Below are 13,829 nucleotides of genomic sequence, written 5' to 3'. Positions count from 1 at the left end.
TAAGACCAATAGCTGTCATTAATGAAGGGGGAAAAATACTCTGCCAAAAGTCAAGGCAGTGGAACACAGCATGTGACTGGAAAATGTTAGTTAGACATTGGCCAGTGACCAACAATTCCCACCAGAGATTACAACAACCAACCTCAGACCAGACCAAGCACTCTGGTCCAACTCTGGCCTGCAGACCGTCTACATTGTGGTACTGACTGTACCATGGGAGGATGCAGTGGACAAGCCACAGGAATGGAAGAAACTTCACTGTGTGGCGCTGGCAGCCGAAGGGCAACATCACGTCAAGAAGGCAACACTGCCTCCACCACCAGGCTGCTAAAGTCGCTTGGGATCCATGGTCAGACGCTGCAGAAAACTATCAAGGTGGCTTCAGAGGTTGTAGAAAAAAGCACCCACAGGTTATGGCTTAAAATGAGGAAAATACCAAATTTTGTCTCCAAAATAACATCAAGACATCAGCAAGACATGACGGGGGAGATCCTTCACCATTGAGCCCTCCTGAGACCTAGTGGGCTAATCAATGAAACATCAAGGAAGGAGGGTGCACCTTTCAATCTTATCATGTCAACTCACTGCCACTCTCAACACCAAGGCATTCTCAAGCAAGTGCGCACCTATTTGGACAAGGGATTCTTAACATCATATCCTGTGTATTTGAATCAGAACAGGACTTAAACTATAGTAATCCAATGATATCAAGTTCAACAAGGCCAAATTTAAAGGACATAACGGACAGTTTTTGTTCCTGGCCACACTCCTGAGTACTCTCGTAACAATCCATTTCACGATACTGCCACTTCCAATGGGAAGGGTATCATTACTCGTAATCACACACTAGCTACAATGTGAAAGGGGCAGTGTCGTAAAATGACAACACAGAAGCTAGTTGCACTGCAAGCAAATGACCTGCCAGTAAAATGGATGGCAAAACACTTGCCATTTGTGAAATATGAATCAATTTGCTCGCTATAATCCTGTTCCTTGGATCTTTGTATTGACACTCAACAAGGCCAGCTATTAAACCCACAAAAAGCAGAGAACATGTAATATTCTTTGATATTTATTTTCTTTGCTCCATGAAGGGAACCCATAAGAGCCATCTCCTGGCAACCTATGCTGTTGGTTATATAAGACCCATCTCACTGGAGCCTGGTTAAGTGCCTCTCTGCCAGGGCATTGAATAACTGATGCCAGTTTGTTCCTCCTTGAATTGCATGTGATCCAGTAAAACTCCATCCATCCATCCATCCATTATCTTTACCCGCTTATCCTGAACAGGGTCACAGGGGGGCTGGAGCCTATCCCAGCATACATTGGGCGAAAGGCAGGAATACACCCTGGACAGGTCGCCAGTCCATCGCAGGGCACACACACCATTCACTCACACACTCATAGTACCCGGAGTACCCGGAGGAAACCCACGCAAGCACGAGGAGAACATGCAAACTCTGCACAGAGAGGCCCCGGCCGACAAGGATTCAAACCCAGGACCTCGTTGCTGTGAGACGGCAGTGCTACCCACTGCACCATCCGTGCTACCCACTGCACCATCACTTGCCCAAAATCAAATCAAAATCTAAATGTTTTGTCTTTAACAGCCAAATAAAGATGATGACTAAATATTTAAAAAGAGAACTGCGAAGATAGATACCACCTCCCTCCTCATTTGATGGATGTTTTTATGAGCTAGGCTAAGCAATCAAATTGCGGTTCCACGCGACAAATTGAACACTCTGTTATCATCGCTCTCAATGCAGAATTTTGTTTAGAATTTAAAAAGCTCCATAACAAAGTCTCTGGTGTCTTACTTCTTTATCTCATTTCACATGCTTTTTCCCTTTAGTTATTTTTACAGCTTGCCAAAGTTTCAGTTTAGCAGACAAGCAATTTGTTATGGTATGAGTTATCTTCTTTCTCATTTTGTTTTATATTGGATGTAAAATAAGCGCAATATGAACAGATAAAGGCCTTTATTCAGTCATTTATCCTTTATTTTGACTGACTGTTAAATGCAAGTGGCAGTTTCTTTCATCAGAAACAGAACTTGGAGAGTACATTTTGTAGATTGCTGACCACATCAAACTGTGTTTGTGAAGCAAAATTATATCGCCTGCATTGAATTGTGAGTTAAAGTGAAAGTAATGTATCCGGACTATAGTTCCAAACAGTCTCAGGACAAATATATTATAAGATATTGGGTGAATATGAGTTCAGCCAGCCATCAAGCTCATTTGATAAAAAAAACATGGAAAAACTTTGACTTCATAAAATAAAATGAAACTCCTGGATTTCCTCTGGGTACTCCGGTTTCCTCCCACAGTCCAAAGACATGCAGGTTAGGCTGATTAGAGAGTCTAAATTGCCTGTGGGTATGAGTGTGTAAGTGAATGGTGTGTGTGCCCTGCGATGGACTGGCGACCTGTCCAGGGTGTAATTCCTGTCTTTTGCCCAATGTATGCTGGGATAGGCTCCAGCCCCCCTGCGACCCTGTTCAGGATAAGTGGGTTAAGATAATGGATGGATGGATGGATGGATGCTAAGGGTGACTGTGTAGTGTGAAACCATACGTAAATATATTTTTAGGGGAGAGTTTCCTTTCAGTCTGGTTTCCTTTGTTTTTTTTACTTCATTCAGACAGGGGAAAGAGATGGTTCCAGATAGTGAAGGGATCTCAGCTGAGAACAGGGGAATGGAGTCTGCATGGAGGAAGGGGTGGCGGGGGTTCTCTGAGGCCTCAGACTCACCCACACTATGTACGGCGTCAGACATCTTACCAACGAAAACACATTTTCAACGCCTGCTACATCTGATGCACCTGTACACTCACCAAACAGAAATGTTCTATAGTTACAATCTGACCATGCTGACCAACTCAGGAGCAAATATCACTCAAGGATTCATGAAAAATGTCACAAGCCATTGAGCCTGAAAGCAGCTTTCGATGAAAGCCACAGCAAAAGGAAGCAGATTGCTGAAAGCACCCCGTGTACCCCGCGCATCCCTAACTGACACACACTATGCAGCGCGTACTGCACCCTTGGTATGAATAAGCCATGAGCCACCAGTCCACTTCAAAAAAGCCAAAACAGTTTAAGTGTTTATCTTTGTTTGTTTCTTCCCGAGTGCATATCATTGCTGGCCTCCAATGCATTTGTTTTATTATTATCTTGCAGGCAAATGGCTGTGTATTGATTATTCTGCGAATTACAGGATGACTTACTCTGGAAAGAAAGTGTGGAAATCTAGAAAGCAAACTGAAAGGGAAAACAGCTATGGGTTCACCTCTGCAAGTTCTGCTCACCAAGGCTAATTACCTGTTAAAATTATAACGCTACAAAAATAATGGACCAGATTCCATCAGCAATTGACAAGATGCTAAGCTCTGACTTATAAATAAACACCTTTCAAAACATTTTTTTCTCTAAGCTAAGTTTGAACTTCACCAGAACTGGTTTTATAGTTTAAATCGAATCTAAGGACTAATGCTCATTTAATCCAGGCCTTAATCAGTGCTTACTTTTATATACGTACTGTGATGATTTGAGGTTTCCACAGGAGTGAGAAAACCCAGCCCTGCTGCCTGGTGTGCTCTGTGGCACTGCACAGGAATTATGGGAAAATAAAGCTAAGCCTGATTAACTCAGACATTAATTCATAGCATATAATGACATTAATGTTAATTATATACTGTATGTATACACATGATCACATACACATGCACACACGGTTTGCATAAGCAAATACAGCACTATGACTAGCTGCAAATATCAGAGCTGCTGAATCATCCCCTCACTGTTCTCCCTATACCCTCTGTCTCATCAGAAAACAGGGCCCATTGGGGAAGTCTCATGTTTTGTTATTTATCACTTAGTCTTTGTTTCAATTTCCGTACGATGTAATGAAGTGTTGCTCTGAAGGATCATGGTTAGGAACTTGCATGGTTATACCGTAAATGGATTTTACCATACACTTGCAGTATATCTGAGCAGGTTTTAGCTATAGCTGTCTGACTTCTGATCCTGTCTACTCTGTTCAGGATATTCCATGAAGCATCCGGATGATCCGTTCATACATTCCTCATTTCATTTTTGCTATGAAAATATTTTGGAAGCAGCATGCAAAAGGACAGAACACTGCTACTGTTCTGTTCTTGATCATACCCCAACATTAATATTCATGACATATGGATTTTATGGTGGCTTCAACAGAAAATAGGCATAGCTTGAAAGTTTCAGAATTTTGAGCTCCATATCTGGTAAGCCTACAGAATATCTGTCTGTACCCATGCCCTTGTAACATTAACCATTCTGTTTGTATCCCAGGATCATTTGGACAGTTGTCCTGGATATGCTCATTGACACAGTTAACACTGTGATGTCTCCCCTATGATGCCACTCACCCTGACGAGCATCTGGGGGAAGGGTCCTCTGGAGTTTTCAGGCACGTTGATTGGTGGGATGACCCAGTCCCGTTTCTGCCTCCTTGGAACACTGGGGCTCTGCTGTTGTTTCCAAGGAAACTTGATGATGCTAGGTTGGGGCTTGGGCTCCGTGGAATCTCCTTCCTTCCCTGTAGTCTAGGAACATGACATAATACAGAAATAAATTAAAACAACCCAGGCAGCATAGCATATCGGCAGTTTTGTTGTGTTTTCTCCCAATGTGTTAAAAGTTAGACCAGGTGGAGCAAACCCCATGGGACTTTGCGTGGGGGACTGAACACTGCACTGACTGTCCCCACAAAACCAATCATACCGCCCACCTTAATTTCAATACAGTACACCAAAGTAAAAAATACAGTCACCAATGTAAGTGCATTGAGTACATAACTACAGCAAATTACGCAAGGACCAGTCAGTGGCAAGGAGCTACCACATGATAAAGCTCGAATCATGCTTTAGGATGGATTAGCTGCATTTTGCTTTAAACAGGAGAGCTTCTGCTTTGTCTGACATCCAACAATTCACTGCTTTATTTCAGGGTTTAAATGGTGAAGCCAGAGATTGTTTATCACACGGCAGAGACTATGCATACTGCATTAATTTCTAGCTTAACTAAGGAGGTTCTAGTCACTAAAGCTATAGTAAAGAGCAGTTGCACAATTTACAGTTCAAGAGAGGCAGGGACAGAATTCATAATGCAAAGCCTCTATAATGCCTGTTATCATCGAGCATTCATCAACTGACAGGCTATGTACTTTGTGTTCCCTCGTACTTTGCCTGAGGACTTCCTGTTCTTGTATGTACTGTGGAGGAGTTCCAACATTCTTGAGTTTTGATATATTATTTCTTCAGTTTGGCATCTTATTTTTATAGTTAATCTTTGTGTATACCTCGTGGCTACTGCTAGGGAAATATGTGACAGAATATTCCCAATGGGCTCACAGTAGAATCTAGAAGACCAAAACAAGACTAGCTAATAAATGAATAACAGTTGGACACTTTGGCTTTAATACTTCCAGTAATTATTTAATATCATCTCAGGATTTACAAATCAATAACAGGCTAAGCAAAGAGGGGTGGGGTTACGCCTGTAGCACTGGTCCTACTGTAATTCCAGACACTGAAGTGGGGGAGATTAACCGCTTTCTGACGCAAAATCTTAAATAGATGTGACTGGGAAAAAAAAGATTCTAATCACTACTCAAAAATGAATGAATACATCCTATACTAAAATAAGCACTCTCCCGGTGAAATAGATTCATTTGTTGGCATTCATGCTGATGGGATTTTCACACATCAAACATGCTCCCTCAATGCAAAACACGCAGCCCAATTAGAACAGCATATCAGCACACAGCAGGAGGCTGCTAAAAATGTTCATCTCAGTTCAGCTCAGTGTCACTTCTCTCAAAGGTTTCAGTGCACACACACTGCTTTCAGCCCAAATATCCTGACAAGCCTGGTGAGGAACCATCCAGCTAGGAGTTCCATCTATAGAGAGCTGTATAATATACCAATGGTTAAATGCACAATAAATGTGGAAGGTCACAGAATCCTCCAATAATAAAATGCAGCTGTATGAGATGAAAAAAGGAGTGAATAAATCCACTGAGCATCAACTGTAACTTCATGCAAGAGATAAGTAACACCGTGTACAAGCTGTGATTTGATTGTCCCTGCCCCCCTTTCTCTGCCTCTCACAAATCTTTATCCATTCACAAGGCACTGCAGCTGAGGCCAGGTCTGGATAAGAATTCCAGCCCAAGCGACATTGAGAACCCACACAAAAGTGCTTTAAGGACCAGAGTTGGGTGGGGGGGGGGGGTGGGTATATGTTGAGATTGTGATGGGGGGGTGGGGCTAGTGGTGAAAGTACTCTCATCTATCGCATACAACTGCTCCTCTTAACTGTGCTGGCTGGCTCACTGTCCAAGAGAGCTTGCCTTCACCGCAACTGCACCCTTGTTAAATAGGCCAAAACAAAAATAAAAAATGCAATTCCCAGTAAAGTAATTTTCTACCTGCAACAAAGTCTAAAAGCGGCCCAATTTGGTATGAAAAAGACTGGAAATGGCCACTCTGGCTGAGGCACACAAAGGCCTCTGATGCACTCACAGGGGAGCCAGTGACTCTTTTACCACTCACGGTCCACACAGTACAACAGGAGTGTTAGTGTCAGCACTGATAGGACAAGAGGCATATCGCTCACTGAAAACAACATATACCATGTGGGAACTTGGTTTGTTGTTGCAAGGAACCAATACTGTGGTAATCTGAGGAACCCAGGCTGGCTTAAACCTTCCCTTCCAACCCCTGCTCATTCCTGTGAACGTCCTTCAAAGACCCTTGCAAGATGCCCGGAAAGTTCCGCAGTAAGGGCACAATCAATGTTGCCACAGGAGAAAAAAACATACTAAGATAGTCCTTCTGTAGATGTATGTTGAAAGAAACTAGTTTAATCATCAATCAAAGTGTTTTTGAGAAGGGAGGGTGGGGGAGAGCCCCAGGAGGGCCGCTATTGACCACATGGGACATCAAAGAGACAACGTACACCAAGCCACCTCATGCATTTCACTGTGCTCTCAGTGTGAACCCGCTTTCAGAAGCAATCGTGTACGTTCTTATTATTTGGATGCATGTGGGTGTATGTGTGCATGTGTGTGTGTGTGTGTGTAGCTGTGTATGTGAGTGTGCAAAAGGGAGATGCATAGGTACTGTGTACAGTGTGTATTTGAATGCAAATATATGTGTATGTATGTGTGTGTGTATTTGTGTCTCTGGAAAAAAAAAAATAACCTTCCTTAATCTCAAGCAGTAACTATGGCTACAAAGGACTGCTGAGAATCAGAGATTTATTCTAATGTAAAATATGGTTCCTTCAGCCAAAGGCATTTCCATGGCATTATGCCCAAAGAAGGAAGAAGTGTGTTGTGGTTTGCGAAGTAGTTCTCGGTCCCAGTCCATTTCATTTGGCATAGTCACTCTTCCTTCCACCCTGGGGTGCCCTACTGCCAAGACTGCACTGGATCAGCGATGTAATGTCAGCGGGTGCCGACAGCCAGCCAATACGCACGCGAGCTGACCCAGCAACACTGGCAGGGCTTATCAGCATGGGGGAGCCAACAGCTACCAACCCCACCTCAGCAGATGCGCCTTTCTGTGGATCCGGATTACAACAGCGAGTTAAAGTACAAGGGCTGGCAAGCTGCAATTCTGATAGGAGATCTAATACATCTTAGAGAGGGGGGCCGGGGAAGATGTGAGGATGCAGTGGCGGGATTTATTCAGGATAAAATCATGCTCGGCTTGCTCAAAGCACCTACGGAGGCACAGGATTCTGTTCCCCTGGGGGCAGGCAGCATTAATGAGACAGTGGGGAGCTGGTATCGCCCTGGGGCTATGGCCTTCTACAGCACGGTCAATTTACCTGAAGCCGTACGTTTGGCCCTTATCTCCACTCACATATCTCCCTTATTCACTTTCATCCAAGTAATCTGCATTCCACATCATCTCTGCGCAGGTTAGCCCTTGGACTAGCAACGATAGCAGCGGCACGGGAAAAGGAGTCGCTGGCCGGAATGACGGGATATCGCTTGGAACTCGCTGCCAAGCTGGAACGAAAACCGCATTCACCGATACTATCTCCTCATCGTCACACCGCTAACGTTGAAGCGCAGGCAGCATATGCTTTGTGTTGGGAGCTGGGCGACATCAACAGACAGGCCAGTCTCCTGCGCTGTCAGCCTCCCCTCACATCATCGCGTCCTGGAGTTAGCCAGGGCGACGCTAACGCCCGCCTCCAGCCCCCACTCGGGCGTCGCTCAGAGGAGCCAGCTGGCGCCGTGCCCCTCCCTGCCCCCGGCCCTTTGATATCAGCCAGCCTGTGGCTCCACACACATCTGGACATTACCATTCAGGAAATGGCACCGAACAGCCCATTAGCCATGTCCGTAATCAGACATCATATTGTGTTTGGTTCCTTATATTCTGGCACATTTTTGTACCACATTACTACCGTCCATCAGACACATTTCAGGGGAACAAGATTCCTTGGCTCCATTCCATTGCCACACATAAGTTCACAGAAAAAGTTTAGATTTGTTACATTTAAATCTGATGCTATGTTGAGCTTTCTTCAAAATAACACTTTTTCATTTCCCTTCTTTCCTCAAGAGTATACTGTATATTACACATTGGTCTTCAAGAGCCGACATTGTGAAATCCAACAAATATTTCTTCAGCTTGAACTGCCTTAACTTTGAAATAAACATCCTGTGCCTGACTACAGAAGGGCTGGAAGTACAGAACAGCTACTTCACAAAAAAACCCTGTCATGGTGTTTTCGTGTTTGTCATTATTGGTTATTGTACTTTTGTTCTACAGTCCTACAAATGAGAGTTAAATGAAAAGGCTGGTTTGGTATAGCCAATTAGGACCTTTCTGATCCCAGAGGATGATGGGTAACAGTGCTGTGGGTCATGTAATACTTTCACAAACCCTCTTACTGTACAGCTCAGACTGGGAGGAGCTGTGAGAAACGGTGTGAGAGAGAGAGAGAGAGAGAGAGAGGGGAAAGAGAGTCCATCCTGCCTCAGTAAGTTTGGGTTTTGATCGCAGGCCGCTTCATATCACAGCCAATCCGCAGCCTGGCTTCCTGGCTCTCTTAAGAGAGATGGATCGCAGGTATCAGCTGCGCAGAAGAGTCGGCATACGGTATTTGTGCCTGTATGGCTGCCTCACTCCATGGTGTCTGGGATAATCTCTGAGGCAGCGAGCGACCTGGCCCTGATGCGCCTGTTTTGCGGCGGTGCTGAGCAGGTCCCTTAGCGGTTTAATGCACCGCTCGGGAAGATATAAGCGGAATTCACAAACGCTCATAAAAACGTTCCCAGTGTGAGTCTATGAAGCGCCAGGGTGTGATAAAACTCCCCCTCGCAGCGGGAGCTGTGTGAAACCAGCCCAGGGTATTTTTAGAGCTCTACCTGCGCAACGCCATAACTTTAGTAAATAAATAATGGAATCTGCCACCACTGTACCTATGTTTGCACTTCATCAACTCTTACAGTATGCACTTGCACACACACGCACGCACACACACAAACACAGACACCCACACATACATACATACAAACACACACACATGCACGCACACAGGCACAAAGACACAGATATACACACACACACACACACACACATAAACACATGCTCATATACACTCAGTAAGCACTTTATTAGTTATTTAACCTTTATCGACTTATAGGTTTGATGCGTTGTGTGTTCAGAGATGCTCTTCTGCATAACACCGTTGTGTAATGTGTGGTGATTTGCGTTATTGACAATTTCCTGTCAGCTTTGACTCTTGCCATTCTCCTCTGACCTCTCATTAACAAAGTGTTTCTGCCACAAACACACATACAAACAAACACACACACACACACATACAGACACACACACACACACACACACATACAAACACACATACACACACACAAACACACACACACCCACACACCCAAACGCGCATAAGCACATGTACATACACAAACAGGCGCAAGCACATGTGCGCACACACACACACACACACAGGCAGCAACTGGGCTTCAACCTTGGAGTGTGCTAGTTTAATTCCCAGGTGTGGCACAGTCTTTGTACCCTTGACCAAAGCACAGAACTTTTCTTATGTAAATATCCAAGTACATGGAATACAGCTACAAGCTGCTCTGATTCACAGATGAATGGCTAAATACAGTGTTCAAAAATGCACCCACATACGGGCACATACATACGCACACATGCACACACACGCGTTAGGACAGTGTGTGTTGAACGCAGCTGTAAATGGAGAAAAAGCTCGGAAGCACAAATTAGATCCCTTCTAACATAACACATCTCAACCCCAGGCCTGTCTGTCTCATAAAATTACAGGCTGATTGTCACAATCCCACCCATTAATAATGATATATCTTTACAGCGCTCTTTATCATCTCCATGGGATTCCCGTCAAAGGCTCTCACTCTCCGCGCAAGGCATGCGGTGAAGAGACGCACAACATCCACACCGCCGTCAGCGGCTCGCACACTCCTTCCCCAAACGCTCGCCTGTCAGATGTGGAAATGAGGCGCGGCTGACGTGACCACTCCAGCAGCATCTGTTTTCTGCTCCACTGTCTCCAGACTGCGGCGAGATCCAGTGTGGCTTTATGGGGAAATAATTCTTAGTCCCAGTTGCACGATCATACCTTATAATCTGACTGTGCAGAGCCAAGCCTTTTTCATTTTCACACTTTTTTCCCCCCTCGACATTCTTTAAACTCTATACCCAGATTCTTTTAATCTTGTTATATGGGGCCCAAGCCAAATTATGCAGCCAAGAGAGGTAAATTAAAACTAAACACTATTCACATTAAGGAGTAATTTAGCTCTTTGTACTCTTTATAACTCTACTATCTCTGACCTGAGGTATGTTCCGCTACACAGTCATTTATTGAGTGTTGATGACCAGCCCGATCTTTTCTTTATTTCAAAATACCTTTTTTTAATCCATGCTCAAAACGTACATGAATAGAAACGTTTGATGACATATCTCAGAGTATTGTATGAGTGTTATGTGTAGTTCACTACATATAATATAAACATTCACGCGTGGTTTAGTCAATTCCTAGAAATTTGAAAGGGAGAAAATTCAAAAGACCAACATACACTCACCAAGCACTTTATTAGGAACATTTTGACATTATTACACATACTTATTCATTTTTCTTTCATCCAGTGAGCAGCATTTCTGCAGACAGAAACGCTTTGTTAATGAGACAGGTCAGAGGAGAACGGCCAGACTGGTCAAAGCTGACAGGAAGGTGACAGTAATGCAAATAACCACACATTACAATAGTGGTATGCAGAACAGCATCTCAGAGCACACAATGCATCATAACTCCAAGTGGATAGGCTACAGCTGTCACGGCGGGGAGGACAGAGGCAGACACAGGGGTGTGGAAAATGGCAGGTTTACAAGCAGATGAAGGGGCAGACAGAGCGTAATCACAAACAGGCAAAAGATCAAAAACCAGGGGGTCAGTCTACAGGCAAAAGTACAAAAGCAGATCCAACAGAAGAGTCCAAAAATCAGGCAGGGGTCAAACACACAAAATCCAACCATAAACAAGGGCTCGGGAAAACAAGGCTCAGGAATAAGGGGGCTGAACAAGGGTGAGGAAGAGCTTGGGACTCAAAAAACAGGACAAGATGAACTAGCAAGGCACAACTGAAAAGGACAGATATAAATACACAGGGGAATGAGACAAACTAGGCGGGGCATGGGAGTGAGGGCGGTCTAACAAATAAACATCAGGTGAGACACATGACAGGGTAATAGCACAATAATGAGGGGGAAACGAAAATGCGGACTGGATTCACAAAGACACACATGTAATACAAACGGCTCCGGACTAGGGAGTAGACAAGTGCACAGAATCACGAGATGCAGAGATATGGAGAGACAGGTGCGAATACTTCGCTGAAACTAAGCAAGTAATCAGTGATAGAATAGGGAGGCGGAGTTACAGAACAGAATTGAAACTGGAGATGCGTTAGTAAGTTAGTTAAGTGATTTAAATTACAAATACACAAAACTAGTGAATGTTAGTTTGTTAGTTTGACGAACATATTAGTGTGTTAGTATATTTAGTACTGTACAAATTCTATGTTAGTTGGAATTAGTATATTAGTGCTATGTACAAACATGAACTGGAGAGAAAGTAGGAAGTAAGGAATGCAAGATTGTAAGGAAGGTTGAACCCCGGAACTACCGTAAACACCCGAATACTGGGGCACGCAGACAGGGGAGTGACTGGGCTTGTAAACATTCAGACTCAGACATCACAGGGGAAGACGAGTGCAAAGACTAATGAATACAAACAGAACACCAGACATGAATATGAAAAATAATAAATTGCAAGAATAATGATAATAAACAATGATAAACTAACAGACAGAAAACAGGAACATAACCACAGCAGTAGAAGTCTAAAAAAGAAGTCTAATAACTACCTAATAAAGTGCTTGGTGAGTATATTAAATTCCTTCATGTGAAAAAGTTAACGGTGTAACTATTATCTATGCATCGCTTTATTTTCATGTGAAAAAGTTAACGGTGGAACTATTATCTATGCATCGCTTATTTTGACTTTGTTGTACGTCGCTCTGGATAAGAGCGTCTGCCAAATGCCAATAATGTAATGTAATGTAATTTATCTCAGTTACTTCCTTTTAATGTGTTTTCCCCGTTGTAGTAAATAACATGTAATACCCTGTAAAGAATTTTAGTTTCCCTTCCAGTAGCTGTGGTAAGAAACCTACTTGCCATTTACCCGTTTGCTTTGCTAGATTTAAATAGCAATCCCCTGAAGTACAGTATGTTTTTCTCTTATCTAGCTATATCCACAAACAACTGCTGCTGGAGATTTCTTTCAAGCAAGTGATTTCCCTGAGGACAAATAAAATAGTTCTCACTACTGCGGCAAAGTTCAATCCGTGCTGCTGTTCCATGTGCATAAAGTTACAAAATCAGGATGATGGCTGTGAAATGGTTTCAGATAAATAACACCAAACACAAGCAGTAGATCCAGAACTGTGTCGGTGGAACTGCATAAGGATCGCTGATGGCTTAAAGTAGAACAGAGGAAAGGACTCTGAGTCTCTGAGCTGTTTGCAGAGGGTATTTTACAGCAGTGATCATGTGGGGTCTTTTTAAAGCCACTGTAACCGCTCCCCAGAGCCCCTGCACGGCTGCCATGTTGTCATTTCTGGGTCACTTTTAATGTGAGGGGACACTGCTCAGTGTCCTTGGGACAGGCGGACGGGACTTTCCCGCCTCTTTCTCTCAGAGCGCACATCCCCGCACTCCAGTTACTGTAGTTACCAAATTTGAGAATTCACAGAGGACAAAGATACAGAAGATTTTGGTCATAGGTCTTTCAGACTTGAGTCTTTGCCCAGAGTTAGGCTTTGCTCAGTGACCGGAAAACTACTTTACAACACTCTATTACCACAAAACTACTCTATTACCACCAAGCCTGGTACAGACACTTTGACAAAATAGGGAGCCTATGTTAACATAATAAACCAGGTAACTAGTGAAGTGCAGTAATCAAAAGAAAAATATTGCAGAGTGGATAGCAGCTACTGTATTAAATCAATCAAATGGAACCCATCTATGTCGGTTTTTTTTAATGTATAAAACATTGGAATAATAAAGGACAAAATAAGCAGGCTTTATTCTAGCTGCATTATTGAACTTCTCTCTGGAACACATTAACATATGACAAACCAAAGCTTTTTTAAAAAAACTTTTAAGGCAGAAAGGAACATTTGATTATACA

General features: G+C 43.4%; 1 protein-coding gene across 2 annotated transcripts in view; it reads right to left on the bottom strand.

Annotated features, from left to right (window-relative positions):
- The window catches only part of LOC133109904 (cadherin-4-like), a 310,425-nt gene that overhangs the window by 61,142 nt on the left and 235,454 nt on the right, over positions 1-13,829 (bottom strand). For both annotated transcript variants that reach the window (XM_061219646.1, XM_061219645.1), the window contains exon 5: positions 4,412-4,588. In XM_061219646.1, coding sequence (XP_061075630.1) covers positions 4,412-4,588 — 177 coding nt within the window. The remainder of the gene's footprint in view (positions 1-4,411; positions 4,589-13,829) is intronic.

This window comes from Conger conger, chromosome 14, assembly GCF_963514075.1.
Source record: "Conger conger chromosome 14, fConCon1.1, whole genome shotgun sequence".
Lineage (NCBI taxonomy): Eukaryota > Metazoa > Chordata > Actinopteri > Anguilliformes > Congridae > Conger > Conger conger.
The sequence above is the reverse complement of the archived record's forward strand: the minus strand, read 5'-3'. Positions and strand labels throughout refer to the sequence as shown.